At 34.1% G+C, this 14283-nt stretch overlaps 2 protein-coding genes across 12 annotated transcripts in view; one reads left to right on the top strand and one right to left on the bottom strand.

The window, feature by feature from the left end:
• Glut1 (Glucose transporter 1) overlaps positions 1 to 14283 on the bottom strand; it is a 356436-nt gene that overhangs the window by 17409 nt on the left and 324744 nt on the right. For 4 of the 11 annotated variants that reach the window (XM_074171718.1, XM_074171711.1, XM_074171713.1 and 1 more), the window contains one exon: positions 10261 to 10446. The exons of 6 other annotated variants lie outside the window; for them this stretch is intronic. In XM_074171718.1, the coding sequence (XP_074027819.1) occupies positions 10368 to 10446 (79 nt within the window). In that variant the 3' untranslated portion in view covers positions 10261 to 10367. Of the gene's footprint in view, positions 1 to 10260; positions 10447 to 11912; positions 12061 to 14283 lie in introns of those variants that run through there. One more of the 11 variants, XM_074171710.1, reaches the window with a different exon arrangement.
• LOC141480961 (uncharacterized) overlaps positions 1 to 14283 on the top strand; it is a 160996-nt gene that overhangs the window by 139928 nt on the left and 6785 nt on the right. The window lies entirely within an intron of this gene.

Here is a 14283-nt window from a genome sequence, read left to right as displayed (position 1 = left end):
ATATATATATCCAGAAGAGATCCAGAAGAGATCGAAGGTTACTGACGAACGAAACTGTCTGGGAGTTGTCCATCCTCAAATATGTCTACCGGTACTCTGGCCGAGATATTTGTGACTCACTTCTCTGTCACTTCATTTTTCTATAATTTCCGTCAAAGACTTGTTTAGGTTTCTCAATGGTTTTATTCACATTGTTTTGTAAACTAGAAACATAACCCATGAATTTAGGTGTCTCAGGCTATCTCTAGATAAATATTCACAATAGCTCAACATGTCAGCCTCTCTTCCAGCATAATTGCTCCCGACCAATATTTTACACGCCTCAACATAGAAAATGCGGTTACAGTTATACATTATACAACTGTAATAAGTATGAAATTCTATAACCACAGTTGAAGTAGGAACGGCCAAGTCATGAGAAAGAATTTTTTATGCTTTTTTAATGTTGAAGAAGGTTTACATGCGATCTAAAAAAACATGAAATTTTAAAAATAGGGTGGGTAAGTTTTGTTACGAAAGGATATTGATCAACATTTTGATGGTTCTTGATATATTTTATAAATGCACAGAGCAAAAATTGTGGTTTCCATGAAAAAGGTACTTTTTTATTGTTTCCTATTACTGGATTACTGCAGGTTGACCATTTCGAAGCTCAGTATCGAGACTAAAATCTCCGAAACGAAATTTCGCAAACCAACGTCGAACAGTGTATTCTATTCTGTCGCAGAAAGATCGAAATTTGTATGTGATTTTTTCTCTTGGACATTGAACAAAATGATGCTGATAAGGTAGCCTGAACATGATTTACTTCGAAGTGCTAATAATCTGAACGTTAGTGATAATTTTCAAGTATGATCTCAAAAATTGTGATAGTATTCACGTTAGAAACTGAGAACAAAAAGGATTGAAGTAAAAATTGAACAGTTTTTTGTTTCACCTCCCAATATAACTCAGTTTTTACTAAAATTTCAAAATGCCTCTGCCTCCACTGTCTTATCCCATTTTTATCTACTTTTTATCTGATGTTGATGAGAATCTCTTCAAATTCATCAAGAATCATTATGCATTTAATTTTCTAACCGTTTGACACATTGACGTTGTCTTGTAACTATTAGATATCTTTCCAAATAAAAATCGGACGAATTACTATAACAATGCTATGTCAATGTTCAAAACATACTCGTCTTTAACTGAATGCCTCTCGCTGATGAAAATATTCAAACATATCTTGAAATGTCTAGAAACGAAGTTGAATGTTTCAATATAATTTCAAATACAATATAGTACCCAGAAAAATATCACGACAGTCCGGTTCTGATTAAGTGGAATACTGTCGTTCTTATCAGTTAGCTTTCAATTCGCTCATTTACAGTGGAAATTATTTTTTTCCGCTACTTCTTAGTGTTCACATCAGTCACCTTTCTAAAATGTGAAATCTGTAAGCCAATTTATTTTACTATAAATTATCTTGTTGAAGCAAACTGGTTCAGTTATCAAGGACAAATATCAGCCCTTATCAGAGTGTCCCAACTCGGATGGTCAGGGCCGTAATAAGGCACCAAAGAAATAGGTATATTTCTATACTATGAATGAAAGATTGAATGCGGGTACATCTGACTACAGGAGTCCCCGAAACACACCAAAACTGTTCTCTTCTGTACCGAACCAACATAACTAATCGATGTTCCCCACAAAAAAACAAGCCATTTTGTTCAATGCACTCGATAATACCAAACTTGAAGACTATTGTGAGGAACACAAGTCGACCCCAAAAATATTTTATTTTTATCAAGAATTTCAAACATACATTTATTTAACAAGCGAAGAAATACTCGATGACTTTTTCAATAGGGCAGAAGGAAAAATTATAATAAACTAGGAAATTTATCGACAAGAAGTCTCATAACTCCCAATGAAAAATTAATCATTTCAAATGAATCTCCTACGAGTCTCCACGAAAAGTAAATAACAGAACTGCGCAACCTGGGCTTACACTTGGTCTCTCCTTTATCTTTTCTACGAATTGGATCGTCCAATCCTGAATTGAAACATGTTCTCAGTTTCCGTAGACGAACTAATATCGGGACCACTCCACAATACACCAATCCATTGTCATAACATTCGACGAGACCTCATACCGAATATATTTGTCCTTAGGAAACCAGCTCTGCTTCAAATGCAAACGAGAGGGTCATTCATCTGTAAATTGCCCGACAATACCCAATAACGAGCCGGTTTCAAACATAACACACTAGAAGTCCCTCCAACAACCATCAGTGAACCACGAGAACTGAAATTTCCCCCTCTTCCTGAAACAATAGACATAACCTCAACTCCTACAACGGACACGTCAGTACCAAGTCTTTCAATCAAACGCAGTATATCTGAAACGGCCTTTACTTAACCCCTACCAAATCAGTTGGAGACAGTCAAAACCACTATAGATAAACAGTCACTGGAATATCTTCTGAGACCTACTAGACCTATGTTTGAAAACAAATCTCAGAAACACATCTTATCATATGCGGAAATCGACTTTTTCGAAAACGTTTATAGCTCATTCGACCCTCTGAGTGTGGCGAAAATCTATAAATCGGATATCGTCGGGCAACTGGACTTGTTGCATGGCATTTATCCTTTGCTAACAGAACGAAAAATAAAATTAAGATGCACTAAAATCCGAAATAAAATCAAAAAAACAGCTGGAATTAGATGCATTCAGCAGAATAGAGGATACTGATACTTCTCAAGGAACCTACTGATCCTCAAAGTGTTTTTCTCTTTTCTTCTCCATATAACATTCAATAGGATACTTCAGTGGAACCTCAATGGAACCTCAATTGAATATGCTGAAATTGATTCTTTCGGAATACTTCCCATCAGTATTATGCTTACGGGAAAACCACTTTCGTAACCAAGTGTAGTAAAACTTTCCAACCCCTTCAACCAACTACCCACCCCATGTATACCTACTATTAGGAGATTTTAACCCACACAACAGAGCAATCATCAAAGATTTTATAATAAACCTCAAGCATACCCAACCCTTCATTATCACAGAAGCCTATCGCTATGATCATTGGTTATAAAATGAAAAAAATTATGAAAGAAACCTAGATGTATTCCAGGAAATATATTCTCTGGGACTGAACACACGTCTCATGCAACAATACTGTCAATAGAAACTGTTACAAAACGGATGGGGTTTGTCTCAGTAACAAAGGAAAATTATTATTAAGCAAGGGACTAGCAACTTATAAACAAAATCATTATTGTAAAAATTATACTGTAACTTATGATAAGCTTTCCAACAGTTCTTAATCTGAAGTGAAAATCTGTACCTACCACTAATAATGATCAAAATGTAACTGAAAGTAATGATGAAAATGAAAACAGCAATTTTTATGCCCATGATTATATCAAGCTTCAATAATAGAAAACCAGTAGAATCAATTGTTACAGGTAAAAATTCATCTACTGTTATATTAAATGACTTATCGTATTTCTCCAACATGAAAATTTTCAATGCAACTTGTACAGTGTTTGTCAAATAAAACAAAATTCAATTGAAGAACTGATGATTGATATAAACGCAACATTTATCTCTCTCAGTGAGCATTTGGCAAAAAAAGATCTTCATCAAGTAACGGCCGAATCAATCAGAAAAAAAAAGATCAAATCATAGATATTTAAGGCTATAAGGAAATCAGTAAATATAGTAGACTTTCCCACAAGCACAGAGGATCAATTATTCTTGTAAAGAATAGTGTTTGCAATAAATGTAAAAATGTAGAATTTATTTGTAGCCTATCTATTGAGCTGACATTTGAATGTCCTGCCATTTCATTTGATACAGTTTCTGATTGATTTGGCCATTATTTGATGAAGATCCATAGTATTTTCAACAACTACAACTCACGAGTTGATCTCCACAAACTTTATTTGAAAAATATATCATATGTTTCGCTAGTGATTCAAAGTGATTCAAATCGATTGAGAAAACTACTGTGCCAGCGAAACATGTTGTGAAATATTTTTCAATTGAGTTTGTGGAGATCAAATCGTGAGGTGTAGTTTTTGAAAATCATTTGATAAAGATACGGCCCTAATCTGTCTGTACAGATCACTAAACAGCAATGTAAACTTGTTCCTTATGCAACTTTCCGCTCTACTGGCAAAGGTTACCGAAACATTCAAAAATGTGTTCATATGTGGGGACTTCAACGTTGACAGTCTATCAAGAAATATGGATACAATAGTTCTGTATGATATAATTGAAACATACAGTTTTATATCTCTTCTTAATGAACCAACAAGAATTGGACATTGGGGAGATCGTGAAACAATCAGTTGCATAGATTATGTACTAACTAACATCAACAGAGACAGCTTAACCCGAAGTAACCTTATCGCCTTATCGGATCATCATTCTCAAATTATAAGTTGGAAAAATAAGATGAAAAATACCTCTACGAACACAAGGAATCCAGAAGAAACTCATAAATTTAGGAAAATTAACGAACTCTTTATAACTGAATTTGAAAAACTTCTAACTGGTGATATGGAATTCCTAAAAAACTTCAAACTTCACTACCGCCACCTTTGCTAATTCCAATGAAGCTTTTTATGTTTTTTGAAAAGATTTTCATTGGTGTTTTGAGGCAGCATTTCCTAAATCCACCAGAAATAAAAAATACCAAGAGGACAATAACAGAATCACTCTTTTTACTTCACTGAAGAGAAAAATTGATGATCACAAGCACTTGAATTACCTGAGGAAACAGAAAAACTCTGATAATAGTAACACCGCTTATAAAATAGCCAAGAAGAGTGTTGAAAATGAATTACGTCAAGAAAAAGTAAATCATTTCATGAAAAAAGTTCCGGATTCTACCAATAAAACCAAAACTTTCTGGAATATTATAAAACAGCCACATAAAAATAATGAAAACAAATGAAAACAAGTCATAATGATAAAATAATCAGTAGCGAAGAAGAAATCGTAGTAAAATTCGAATAGTATTTCTCAACAATAGTTGACGAGAAAATCGGGACACATTTATAGTCTCGTTTGACAATAAAAAAAGCACAGGATTATGATGAAGTATCCACAAGAATAATCAAAGAATGCGTGGATATATTATCTGAAGTTATATGATGTATTTTAAACTTATGTATTTCGTTTGGAGAATATCCTGACCTGCTTAAAATTGCGATCTTTGTCCCTATACTTAAAAATGGTGACAGTAAAAATATCGAGAATTATCGTCCCATAATAATAATCAGTATATTCTCAAAAATGTTTGAAAACATTATATCTGGCAGAATAAATGATTATTTGGAAACATTCGATCTAATGACAAATTGCCAACACGGATTCAGGAAAAATCGCTCGATAGAAACTACAACGTTCAACTTTGTACAAGAAGTACATGATTTATTAGATAAAATAACATTATGGTAGGTTTATTTTTTGATTTGAGTATGGCCTTCGACACCTTGAATATTAAATTCGTATCAGATAAGCTAGTTTAGATTGGTATTCGAGAAAACATAAATCAGCTTATAATGTCTTTCCTGATAAATATATATTTCCAGGTGAAACAGAGTGATATAATGTTCGATAAATTCCTTGTTACAAATGGGACACCTCAAGGCAGTGTACTCGGTCCACTAATTTTTCTGTTATATGTGAATGATCTACCTAATAATATAAGTAATGCTCGCGATATACCCTTACACAGACGACACTTCCACTATTATTTCAAGTGAAACAACGGAAGAAATACATAACCTTGTGAACTCAGTCCTACACGAATTTTATGACTGGTGTTACAGAAATAGACTTATAGTTAACCCGAAAAAATAGGTCTGTATGGAATTTGCAAATTCATCTCGAAGCCTACATGATTTCCATTTTCATTTTCCGGAATGAATCCTTGTCATTAACAAGCTCAACAAAATTCTTAGGAACAATAATGGACTCACATTTCACTTGGCAAAAACATATTATAGAGTCCACATTCAAGACATTGAATCAATCCTATTATCTCATTAAATCCCTTAAGAACAAATTAGATAGGTACTAAAGCACTGATATCAGTTTATTTCGCCAAGTTTCAGTCCATTATTTACAACAGCATTGCTGCCTGGGGTTTAGCAACTGGGGTGGACAGAATTTTCATAAAACAGAAAGCATTACTGAGGCTAATTTTCAATTCAGATTATAGAACGTCATGTAAAGTGGTTTTTCGTCAAATCAAAATACTAACTGTTGTCTGTTTGTTTATTCAAAAAATATTGACGTATGTCTATAAAAATACAAGACAACTAGACTCGAGATCGGAAGTTCATAATTATCATTCTAGGAATAACCATAGACTCATCACCCAAAAACACCATCACGCAAAGTATAAAAAGTCTCTTAAGTTTGCTTGTATCCGTCTCTTTAATATACTGCCATTCGATATGAAGACACTGCCACCTCAAGTTTTTTAAACAGTTGAAAGTGTTTCTATCGGAAAAAGATTTCTACACGATAGATTAATTTATACTTGGAGTTAGTAATGTCAGATCACTGTCATTGTGACGTATATATCGTAACATGTTTATTTATTTATTCATATGTTTTCTTATATTTTAATATGTATGTATATATTTGTTTTACAATGTGTGTCAGGTTATTATTTTATTCAAATGACATCTTATAATATTACACATTTATATTATACCTGAGAAATATGACCTGTCCCATCTACATAATGTAGCAAAAAGAACTAATACATCTATCTATCTATCTATCTATCAACAACATATGGGGGCTCGACGAAAACAACACACATTGGCAAAACAGTAGAAACCGTTATCATTAATCTAACTCTTAATCTTCTAAATGATGAAAGGAATACTAGATTGAATACCACAAATGGGGTATCTTCAGCAATCGGCCTATCTCTCTGCGATCCAGAATTATTCATGTCATTGGACTGGGAAATACTTCTCGAGCAATATGAAAACGATCACCATCCCATACTTATCTCCAAAGAACAATCACAACAATCAATTTCTAAACCTCCAAAATGGTCCTCAAAACAGCAGACTGAAGACAGCGTAGGAGCCGCTTTCACCAGTCTTCAATTTAGTTCATCATTTAAACTCCACCTAGAATGCTCAGTGTTTACTGGGGAACTTTACGCCATATGGAAAGCACTGCAGTACATAGGGACGAACAACTCCGTGAAATTTTTGATTGTCAGATTCTTTGAGTGCCCTGGAAGCAATCAACCAATTATACTCCAACCAACCCTGAAGGTTGATGCGACTTTGAATGAAGTAAATTAAAAAAAAAAACACGAAATGATATGTATTGAATATTCTATTTTGTGTACAGCGTAATGTTGTTTTCCATGGGTGGTTTTTATACATTCTCAATTCATAGATAATAATTTGTTCTTTTACAGATCAGCTTTCAATGCATCATTATTGCCCTACGTATTTTCTTTCAAATTGTTCATACTTTTTCATTTCATTTTCGCAGATAATATTTTTAAACAATGGAGATTCAAACCAGAAATTGTCATTAGTTGATTCAGAAACTGAATACATAGAATTGCATTTCGATTCAGCATGAATAATAACAAAGTTAACGAATACGAAGAATCCATAAAGAATTTTCCTTTTGATCCGAGATCGTTGTCACAATTTTCACAAACTAGCTCCTTGACTGAAAAGGTAATGTGTTCAGATGATCATAAGAGTCCATATAAATTTTGGGATAAACGAAGTTGCATTTCTGGAAAACATTTTCATTGTATCTCATCTTATATAAACATAAGAAAGAAACTGAATTCCAGCATACTAACCCATTTACGACAAGCGTTGTGAAAACGCAACGCATAGCTGTAATAGTTCAAAGGAATATCGCAATCTAATATATCAATATTTTGTCGAAAAATGGCAACAGTGTAGGTGGTAAATGCACTACTTGTAGGTTGGTATGAATGTTTGGTATAGAACTGAAGTTTTTCTCAGACAGTTGATCGTTCTGTGTTAGTCTTCTAAATTTGTCATCTCGCTATGGACTTTCATTTTGTGTAAGTAGAATTTTTCCATTGTTTTTAATAAGAATTATTGATCTTTTATTTGGATTCAATAGGCAATTGATTCAGTTATTCATTAGTGATCATTTAAAAACTTCAAAATTCAATAGTCATGTGCTTTTGTTGCGCAGTTAAGCGCGTTGCGAAAATGCAACGCCAGTCCTTATGACTACTGCCTTTTCAAATTTATATTTATTTTTCAGTGACGGACTCAAACCCGAAGAGGCTCTGCACATGGCTTACGTAGATGATTTAGACGTTGGTGAAATCTATATTGAACCCCCAGAACCGGCCGAGCTGACGAATGAAGACTCTGCAGATGAAGACGGAGGTGGCCTTGTTGGCAATTTGTCTGCAAATCAGTTGCGAACTGCAGCCGAGATAAGCATTCATCAACAAGACAATACCGCTGATAATGAAATTATTTCCGAAGATCTAGAAGAACCCGAGAAAGAACAACAGCCTGTTGACTCCGTAAAAAAAATTGATTACAGCAATATTTCTAATGAAAAGCAGTTTCCTCAAAAGAACTATGAAAACTTCAAATGCCTTACTCCTACTGAGATGTTAGATAATATTATATCATTATTAGTTACAGAAACTGGAAGATATAGCCGCCAAAAAAATGCAGAAAATTTTTCAATAGATTCCAATGATATAAAATGTTTCCTCGGAATTCTCATACTATCGGGCTAAAATATTTTGCCAGGGAAAAAGTTTTACTGGGATAGTAGTGATGATATGGGAAATTAAATGGTAAAGTCTGCTATGCGACGTGACCGATTTATTTCAATTTGTCGTTATGTGCATTGTGTGAATAATGATAATCTTGATTTGTCCGATAAATATTGTAAAGTTCGACCACTCATGAACATTTTGAAAAAAAAATTTATGCATCACTTCATTCCAGAACAAGATCTGAATTTTGACGAACCCATGGTGAAATATTATGGTAGACACGCATGCGAACAATTAATAAAATGTAAGCCTATAAGATTTGGATACAAGATTTGGAGTTTAACAACTCAAAGTGGATATCTAATGAACTTCATTCCTTATCAAGGTACTGACGATAATATTCCAGATGATTACAAAAAAGTATTTGGTAAATGTGCCGCGCCATTGGTAAAAATGATAGACTAAGAATCTGCAATAAAGGTGATTTGAGATATAACTTTTTTTTTGATAATTCATTCACAATTTTGCATTTATTGCATTATTTGAAAAGTCTTGGATATGGCTCAATAGGAACTATTCGAGAAAATCGTATACCGCGAGGATGCCCCCTTCCCCAAAAGCAAGCACTACAAAAGCAACCCAGAGGAGAATATGCAACAGCAGTGGATAGGACTTACGGAACGATCCTAATCAGATGGAATGATGATAATATCGTTACATCCGCATCAACAGAATATGGTACACATCCTTTGAACCATGTTAAAAGGTTTTCTCAAGCTGAGAAAAGAAATATCCAGATACAAGTACCAATTGCTAAATATAACCCATCAATGGGAGGTACAGATCTAATGAATGAAAATATCTCAAGGCATGGGATCAGCATTAGAGGAAAAAAATTGTGGTGGAATCTATTCACTTGACTGCTGGATACTACAATACAAAATGCATGAATTTTACATAAATGCGCAGGTAACAAATTAACTTTATTGCAATTCAGAAGAAGGGAAATTGTGAAAAGTTACCTGACCATATATCAAATTCTACCACGTCAAGGAGGTCGTCCATCATCGAGTGTGTCAAGTCGTTCCTCATCAAGAGTTAGTGATGATATTCGTTATGACAATACAGGTAACATTTTAGAGTCTATCAAAAATAACAAACGAACATCTATTACACGAACATATTGTATAAAATGTAACGTAGGAATGTGCAAAAATTGTACTGTTGACTTCCATAGCAGATTGTAACTATTTTGTTCGGTTAAGAATATTTTGATACTCCCAAGGACTGGCGTTGCGTTTTTGCAACTTAGAGTTTCTTATAAAATAAAATAATATTTTTTTTCTATGAAATTGCTAGCTCTTAATACCTACCAAATGCAGTAAACACAAAAAAATATATTTTTTGAAAAGAAATAAACTCCGTCCTTAATGGGCTAATGAGCATCAAATCCATTTTATGATGGAAATATCTTAGAACAAGATTTTCAATATTTCACATATATTTGAATAACAGAATTTAAAATTATTTGATCACTTGAGCTAACAATATATAAGTACACAATTTCAATGCGACTTGCAGATTATATTTTCACATCATGGTGGCTTCTCCATACGAGGAACTTATTTCTCTTTCTTTCCCATTTGTCATATTTGTATCGTTAGTTGAACTGAAAAAAAATAAAAAAAAAAGTAAAAAAAGAAGGAAAAATGTGCAAGTAAACAAAAAGACAACAGAAATTTCAAATAATATTATAGGAATTAAAATATGTCTGAAGACTGTATTGAGGAGATATACATACATACGTATATATTTCGAAATTGAATCTCAAAACATTAATTTCTCTCAACATATCTACACAGTAGGATCTGTTAAATAATAATAATGTCATTTATTCATGATTGAAACAACGACAATGGATGAATAAACAACTAATAAAATACAACTACTTCTTTGGCTCATACCACGCTGGACAGACATTAATGCAAAACACCTCACAGATGTTTCTCGTTCATCCAGCAGCCAAGACTACGCTGAAATCAACCGAGTAGATAAATCACTCACAGACCGGTTTCGAGGTATCACCTCTCATCATTACAGGAAAGATCCGACCTAACCAGCAGTGTGCCTGGGACTCGACTGATTTCAACGCGGCTCTATTTCATTTATGAAACCTTCGTCTAAGAGATATATTGTTAACTAGTAACAGCTTGATCTCGTGAACCAAGCTCCAAGCAGGAAAGAAACATCTCATGCACCAATACACAAATAGAAATCAAAATGAGTTTGAAGATTGTTATCGAAGAGAGTTGCACACGTTAAAGAAAATAAATAATGCAACAACTACAAGATACCTTTCAGAGGTTAGTAACGCAGATGTTTCCCGGTCATCCAGCAGCAGGACACCGATCTGTAGGTGATCTAATCGATTTATTTCAGCGTGGTCTTGCTGCTGGAAGTAGTGGTTTTCCGTTAGGAATTTACTCCTTCCATAAAGTAAGTTGTAGGGAAGAAAAGAATGTCTGGAAATTTTATTTCGAAATTTTTTTTTAATATAATATTATGAGTGTTTTTGAAGAGCGATATTGCGTTGCGAAGAATGAAAGAAAAATATTTATTCTCTTCAGGACTACCTCTCAGGTGAATTAATATAAAACTTAACCAAACATAAATCGACGATTGAAAAACATATTTAAACAGATTTTAATAATGGAAAATTTACATTGCTGTCATCAAACTGCTTACTAATATCCCTCAACTCACTTATCTTTAATGATAATAAAATATTGTGGAATAATTCAAGTGAACTACAAAATTTTCTTTCAATTCGATTGTTTGAACTGTGAAAAATTGCCATTTCAAAACTCTTCTCCTCAATTTTGACCAGTACAGTAGAGACAATCAGATATAAACGTAGCAGGAATGTCTCAATAATAGATTCATTGTTGTAATTTTTGATAATTTCTCTATTTTGGTACTGCGACGAAAATGTGGCACTCATATGACGTGAATACCTACTCGACCGTTTCACCTGCTTGTGAGAGGACATGTGTGGCTAATAGTTAGAATAATATGTATTCTAGTCAGTTTTCGTTACGTAATGTCAGAAAAACAAAACAAACATCAATGGTAAATAACGTTAACCCACCGTCAGGGCTTTGATTCCACCGAGGGCCAGGTCCAGGATACCGCTGTGAGGGGTGGTGGCGGAGGAGGTTCCAGCGACGAGGGGGATGACCGCCTCCATCTTCCCCCCCGTGGCTGCGTCTCAGCCTGATGATTTCTGCGGCACACACGCGACCGCGATATCAGCATAGATTTCGATCATAAACTACAAGATAGAGCGGACAGACTGTTCGTACTGTGAGAGTGTGAGCAAATCTCGTGAGAGAGAAGTAACAAAGAAATATGGTCTCCCAATCACTCCGAAAGCACCGTTAATCACAACTGAATGCTTCTTCCCTCACAATTTCTTATGAAAATGAGATTATAATAATAATAATACATTCATTTTCCCAAAGATGATAAAACATATAGGAATAGTCACTTATAATCTAAAGATCTAAAAAATAAAAAATTCATCCAATGTATAAAAAGCATTGTCGAGTAAATATTTCCTCGAGCGAGTTTTAAAAATAGAAATATTGGCGCAACTAACTATTTCTTTAGGCAGTTTATTAAAAATCCTCAGACTCAAATATTCAGAAGATTTCGAAGATACAACATATTTACAGTAGGGAATGTGGAAATCAGCGCAATTTCTCGTATTATAACTATGGACTTGTTGGATTCTAGTGAACTTATTTTTATTTGTCTAAAATTAAAATACTCGTCATTGTTAAAATTTTTGATGCTTTAAAAATAGGTCTACAGGATGCTTTGCTTGAGGTATCGCAAATAATTTTTAAAATGCGTTTTTGTACAATAAATACGTCTGGTGCTCGAGTGGACACACCCCAGAAACATATGCCATATCGTAATCGGGAGGCTACTTGTGCATGATATAATACGATTAATTGTTCACGTAACAAAATGGCCTTAAGATTTCGGAACATAAAACATAATGAGTTCAATTTTGAGATCAAGTTGGTACAATGTTCTTTCCAGTTTAAACCAGAGTCTTTAGTAATTCCAAGAAAATTAACTGATAAAGTAGGCTCAATCAAGATTTCATCAGTTTTTTATTGTTACAGTTTCACATTGTTTTTGGTAGTTGTGGAATCGTATTATATTCGTCTTATTACTATTGAAATAGAGACACTTCTGATCACACCATGAAATGAGGTTACCAACCGCAGTTGTACACTTCTGTTTCAAGGTATTTTCACATTCGTCAGAGACAAATATATTGGGGTCATCTGCATATCTAATGAAGCTGGCAGTAGATTCGATATTATCCATGTCATTCGTGTAGAATAAAAATAAAATTGGCCCCAAAACAGAGCCTTGGGGAACGCCCATAGAGATATTTTGATATGCAGATTTAGTGGAAGATATACTAACAAATTGTTTTCTGTGTGTTAAGAAACTCCGTATCCAGTCGAGTGAAACTCCACGAATACCATATTTGTACAATTTAGACAAGAGTACCTCATGCTGAACGCAGTCAAATGCCCTGCTGAGATCATAGAAGATCCCAACAGGGCACTCACCTTATTCGATTGCTTTGATCAATTTTTCATAAAATGACAACACCGCACTCTGAGTTGAGCGTCCTGGCAGGAAACCATGTTGGTTATCTGAGAAGATGCTATGACTTAATGCAAAATTCATAAGTCTTTGGAGATAAGAATATTCAAAAACCTTAGAAAAGTAGGATGTGACAGTAATGGGCCTATAATTTTCAAGATTTGCTGGATTTTGCTTTTTGTATACTGGGATGACTTTGCCGATTTTCAATAAAGATGGAAAACATCCACAAGCGAAAGAAAGATTAACTAGATAAGATAGAGGCGAAATAATGTGACGTAACATCTTCTTCAAAATAAATGACGGAATCTCATCTGGCCCTGAGGAGGCTTTATTCTTCAATTTATTCGACATCAACTGTAATAATTCAGGTTCTGAAAAGGGTGCTAGAAACAGGGACTCATTGAACCCAATTATTTCAGGTTCGGGAAGTTGAGCTGTCCTTTGAGGCCTATGTTCACTGAGAAGTTTGATTGGCATATTTATGAAAAATTCATTAAATAAATTACTGATTCTCTCTGGGTCTTCAACAAATTTATTTTCATGCGAGATAGAGATATTATTAAAGGAATGTTTTCTCGTACGATTAGTCAAATCAGATACTACATTCCAAGCCATTTTTGCAGGATTGTTTGCATTAAATATTTTACTTTGGTAGTAGGATTGCTTAGTTTCTGTTGATAACAATTCATGTTGCTTCTTTGCAGATGCATAAGCTTCGTTCAGGACGGGAAAACTACATTTTAATAGAAATAAATCCTTCAGTTTAATACTCGACTTCCTAACATTATCATCAATCCACAATTTATTGGAATTT

The sequence above is a fragment of the Leptinotarsa decemlineata genome, unplaced genomic scaffold (assembly GCF_025532065.1).
Source record: "Leptinotarsa decemlineata unplaced genomic scaffold, Ldec_3_MD MMD2_tig00000035_RagTag_RagTag, whole genome shotgun sequence".
Classification (NCBI taxonomy): Eukaryota; Metazoa; Arthropoda; class Insecta; order Coleoptera; family Chrysomelidae; genus Leptinotarsa; species Leptinotarsa decemlineata.
Note: the sequence above shows the minus strand (reverse complement) of the source record. Positions and strands in the feature narration are given on the sequence as shown.